The sequence below is a fragment of the Nanorana parkeri genome, unplaced genomic scaffold (assembly GCF_000935625.1).
Source record: "Nanorana parkeri isolate BGI_ZX_2015 unplaced genomic scaffold, ASM93562v1 scaffold827, whole genome shotgun sequence".
In the NCBI taxonomy this organism is placed as follows: domain Eukaryota; kingdom Metazoa; phylum Chordata; class Amphibia; order Anura; family Dicroglossidae; genus Nanorana; species Nanorana parkeri.
The window spans coordinates 706,750-712,258 of NW_017307095.1; the positions used below are offsets into that span (position 1 = coordinate 706,750).

Here is a 5,509-nt window from a genome sequence, read left to right on the forward strand (position 1 = left end):
AGAAGCGGTGGTTGGCAAAAGCAATGGCAGCAGATACAAATAGGCAGGAACAGAGACAAGACGACAAGACACTTAAGCCAGGGTAATATGGTCTGAGAAAAATCTAGATTACACAGGGGAGTCTAGATTAACAAACTGGGTACAAAAAGTCAGGGTTGACTGGGTTGAAGAAACAGGTGAGATACAGGCTATACAGAAAAATAGTTAGCAAGGAAGAGTAGAAAACAAACAATCCTGGAAAATGGAAGGAATGTTGGACAATGGAATGTTTAGAAGGAGGCTGATAAAAGTTAAAAAAAGAAGATTAAGAAGGGTGAAAAAACAATATAAGCAGAGAAGATACACAGATCAAATGCATGGAAAGAGTTAGCCAGAGCATGTGCAGTGGTCAAACTAGAAGCATAACACTGGAAAGAAATGGAGATTAAACTCAGAAAGAACCTCAAATTCCAGACTCATGACTGGAAACTTAGGGTGGATTGAAACCCTAACTGGACGGCATTTAGTTTAATAAAGTCCTGTTCATCATAAATAACTGCCATTCTTTTTTTATAAAATATTATTTTTAGACTTCCTGTCTACACGCACACGCTCCAGGGTGAACTGAACATTATAGCTAATTTAGCTCAGGAACAGCTTCCTGATGATGGCAACGGTGAATCACGTTTGTGCAATGCATGTCAGAATGGCTTCTTTTAGTGTTTAGGGAAGTGCCTTGGGTTCAGGTCAACCATGAGTTCAACCCAAACCCAGCCTACAAGTAATTTAGTGGATGAAATAGCCAAATTTGACCAGTTAGCTCACTCGCCTGAACCTCCCACTGATGCAACTGGTAGTTATTCATTTAGAGGGTTATTCACTAATGAGCTGAAGGATCCAGGATCCATCATTCGGCTCACTTCGTCCACTGGAGCTCTTCGGTTCAGTCAAACCGAAGGGCTGCTGTATGGGCTATTCCCTATAGCCCGAACAACAGCCGAAGGCAGCAGAGCGGCTCAGCTGAGCCGAACCCATATACTTCAGCTCGGCTGAGCCATAGTGACACCTGAAGCGTGGAGAAAGGTCATCCGAATGGTCGACCATTTTTCACGTAAATGACAGCTGAGTGAAGCCAGCCGTGATCTCATGGCTCACTCCGCCCAGTTGTAATGACAGATCAGCATCCCCAAATTACCTTGGGAAGCAGATCTCTCATTAAACCATAAGAACTGGGCAGAGGTGCCCGTGACGACATGGCCGGCTCTGCCATGTTGTTATTTATTGGCCCGGGACTTGCTAGAAGACTCTGGAAGGTGTCGGCCAATAGGACACAGTTGGGTGGAGCCAGCGGTGATGTCACCACTAGCTCCTCCCAATTGTTTATATTTTGCCGTCATCTGTCAGATTCAACATTATGCGGCTGGAGTTTGTCGTGTGCAGGCGGGTCGGCGGCGTGCATCATTTTTTTTCTTTTATTTAAAATATTTGTATTATTTTCTTAATTTGTAAAAATGTTCCTATTTTTTTACGTTTTTAAAATAATTTTTTAACATTTTTATTTTCATTCATTTAACTTTTTTTAATTCTGCTAGCTACCTCGGAGATAGCGAGCAGAATAGCACAGCCGTATGCTGCTTGGCGGCATTCGGCTATTCACTATGAGAATAGGGGCGAACAGCAGCAAGTGAGCTCCCTTAGCTCCCTTGAGTCGAACTCCTTCTGCATTTCTGCTCAGCCAAACATACAGAGCATGTTCGGCTGACCAAAGGCAGCCAAAGTATGACTGATTTTAGCCAGTGTATGGCCGTACAAGGCTAGACTGAAGTGAAACAGCATTTGGCTCACTTCACTTCAGCTTGGTTATTCACTAGCCTGCCTTTGGCCCATAGTGGTGACATCACTTCTGCCACTAAATGACAGCATCCTGCCACCTAGTTTCTTATTGTTAGCAAGCCACCAGGAATCCCAGCGATGTCATTGAGTTGGCATTGTTTATGTATTTATTTAATAAAGGACTTTCTCTACTTTGTGTTTTTATTTACTATTTAACTTGTTTGTGAATGAGTAATCAAGTAAAATAAAATACCCTGCACTCATTCATGTGGGGGGGAAGGATAGAATTATTGATGCCCCTTATTTTAAAGGGGGCTTCCAGATTCGGATTAGTTCCCCTTACATGCCCCCACATCCACCAAACCAAAAATATTGGAAAAAACCATTTGCTTGTCCCCAATATGGGGACAAGGTGGCTTACAGTGGGGAGGCTTTGCCCCCCCCGGAAAGTACCCCCTAATGTTAGGAGCATGTGGCCTGGTATGTATTTTTGGGGGGGGGGGGGATTCACCCCTCCTCCCTCTCAGCCAGGCTTCATGGATAAGGGTCTGGTATGGATTTTGATGGGGATCCCACACCAGCTATCCATTGTCCCTTTTTAACAAAAGTTTGCAAATTACCTTGAAAAATACCATACAAAATTACATGATTCGGTCCCCATAGACTTCAAATGAGTATGGGTGCTATGTGGTTTGCGCAATTCCCCTAATGTCCAGGGACCCAAATGAGGTCCTGTCCACTCATCCCTAGTAGTGTCCACCAGAGGCACAACGAGCAGGGTGGCAATACAGGAGCACACTTAGTAGAAGGTTGTCACCCCAAAACTGAAAGTGCCTGAACAAGTAAAACCAGATATTATTTTACTGAAAGTTTTACATATTTGAAAAATGACATTAGCAAGGTAAAGTGTAATCTGAGCAATAGTCTGTGAATGTATAATGTCATGTAGAATAAACAATGCAAGGATAATTATATTAAAGTTACATATTCAAAGTTAGAAAGATTCAGCTCCCACAGACTTCAAAGGGGGTACAGGTGCTATGTTCTCACTGTGCTTGACATATGTAGAGTGAAGCAAACTTTGCCCTGTTCACTCATCCCTAGCATCCACTAGAGGCACATAGAAAGGGTAACAACACAACGGCACACTTAGGAGATACTGTAGCTATCACCCCATAACAGAAAATGCCTGAACAAGTATCAACAGGTAGTAATATAATGAATGCTTTATATTTGACATTTTTTAAAATTATATTTAAAATGATATTAACATGTTAAAGCATATATTAGTGCCTGGATTTAGATCAATGTAAAGTGTAATCTGGGCAATAGCCTGTGCATTTACATTATAATGGCATCCTAGAATAAAACCATGAGAGAAAAGTTATATTCAAGGTACATATTTTTTTAATAAATAATTATTAGAGTTTAGTCCAGAATAGTACTGGTACTCGGTATTTGCAATGCCCAGTATTTCACACACTTTTGAACTAAGCTAAACATAGAATTACAAATCAGTAAGACTCCAGCTTATCTAATCAGCATACAGCAAGTTCCCCAAACATACTTAAACTATTTGGCAATGCAGTTCCTATTATTTTCTTTTTAGCTGTCATGTAATTGAAAGACACTTGCAACTAATGATTCAATTTTTAACTACTGACAGCAAAAGGGAATTGACAGACCTACAACATTAAGATGGGTGAGGTTCATGAGACATCCACATGAACTCTTGTGTAATTGATTGTGTAAAAAAACTTGGCCTTAGCCAGCTATTTTAAAATAGTTTTTTTTCTTAAACTATCCATATCTGTACAACACACAATCATTCTGTACACCGATCATGGCATAAACTTGTACACATATATTTATATATATTTGTATTTATTTTACCATGATTAGATGGCCAGAGATTGCCTGCAGAGTTTCTAGAGTACTCACAGAAATGTAATTATTTCTTGATTCACTTGTTATCGGCTAGATCAGCAAATATTCATCTAATGTGTGTAGGTAGTCTTACTATGCATTTTTTTTAAATTTCTACATTCATTAACTAAATGCATATTTGGCATACCTTTTTATTAAATATCACTTGATTTACCATTTATTCTACATTTTCCTTGCAGAATATAATGACATCTTTGTGACATGTGGGCCACAGGAAATTGAACTGTCTGTTTACCTGTGCCCAGTGTACTTTTCTGGTTATAATGAAACTCAGCTTTACATGAATGATATTTTTTCTAACATGGCCTGCCAAGGAACAATCGATTTATCATCCAGCACAGTACCTTTACTGAAATTTGTTTTTTCAATCAATGACAGTTCAAGTTGTGGCAGTTCATTTCAGGTAAGACTCAAATTTACCTTCAGAACATTTCATAACAGTATTAGCATCACTGCATGTTCTAAAAGGATAATTTACTAGAATATTGTAAGTGGTATTTGAAGCCAAATATCCCTTGTAATCTTTCAGTTGTTCAGCTTTTTATTTTTTTTTGTTAAAATGAGCTTTATGATTTATGGGAACAAGACCAAAACAGACTGAGCTGATTTACTTAATGCATGTATCTTCAAACTTTCAGCAGTTTGTTCCAAAAGGTTTACACAATTTTTAGTCCCTGAAAATCTGTGCCACATTCTACTAGGTTACCTTGCATATTCACGCATCTTCCTCTGTACCTGACAACCTCTTCTCACATCTACTCAGGTGGGGCTATGTCATCAATCGCAGCACCTACGTAAAAGCACCAAACAGCACAAGAGTTACAATTTTCAGGATGAACTGGTGCTAGACACTTCCTCCGTATGCTGCACCAGGTGTAGTCACTGTGCACTGGGGGCTGATCTTATTAAGGGCCAATGTCAATATTATAATTTATCACAGTCATAGAGGGTGTGTTTGTCTACTACCAGTGTTTTACTTGTTTGCTATCTTTGTTGGAGAAAACCTAACAGTAGTTTTTCCTCAAACTTCTAATTGAGTAAAGTGTACAATTCCATGTACAGTATGTCTTTCAACTTCGGCAAGCTGCCTGTGAAATCAAAGGTCCTCAAGGTTTTTTTTGCTATATGCATTTAATTCAGTTGTCAATAGGGGGATAATGAACAGTTACATTCATGATGTTCCAAAGCCATATGTAAAACACATGGCAAAACTAGTGTTATAAAATAGTTTATATATTTAATGTTTATAGATGGAGACATATGTATGGCAGGGTATTAATACAATGCTAAACTAGTAAATATTATGATGATAATAATATTGTCTAAAGTAATAAGAAAAAAAGAAACACTAGAAAGAAGTGATACATCAAAAAGCTGACAGGGTGGAAAAAAGCAATACAAGATTTATTTTGGTTATACAGATGGAGACATTTGCATGGCAGAGTATTAAAAAAATGCTAAACCAGTAAATAATATGATGATAATAATAATAATAATAGTAATATAATCAGAAGTAATCGGAAAAGGAGAAACAATAGAAAGTAATGATACATCAAAAAGCTGACAGGGTGGAGAAAAGCAGAAACAAATTATTTTAGTTATACATTATCTGTTTAAGTAAATAAAATGCAATAGGCCCTTAGCCCATGAAATAAAACTAAGGCAGCTATTATAGCTACCAAAATAAAATGTATATATCCTTGATATATACTGTATATTATAAAGGGTAAGACCATGTTCTCCTGAACAG

General features: G+C 38.2%; 1 protein-coding gene across 1 annotated transcript in view; it reads left to right on the forward strand.

Annotated features, from left to right (window-relative positions):
• LOC108794262 (zona pellucida-like domain-containing protein 1) overlaps window positions 1–5,509 on the forward strand; it is a 42,895-nt gene that overhangs the window by 7,423 nt on the left and 29,963 nt on the right. The window contains exon 3 of the mRNA XM_018565272.1: window positions 3,939–4,162. Within this exon, the coding sequence (XP_018420774.1) occupies window positions 3,939–4,162 (224 nt within the window). The remainder of the gene's footprint in view (window positions 1–3,938; window positions 4,163–5,509) is intronic.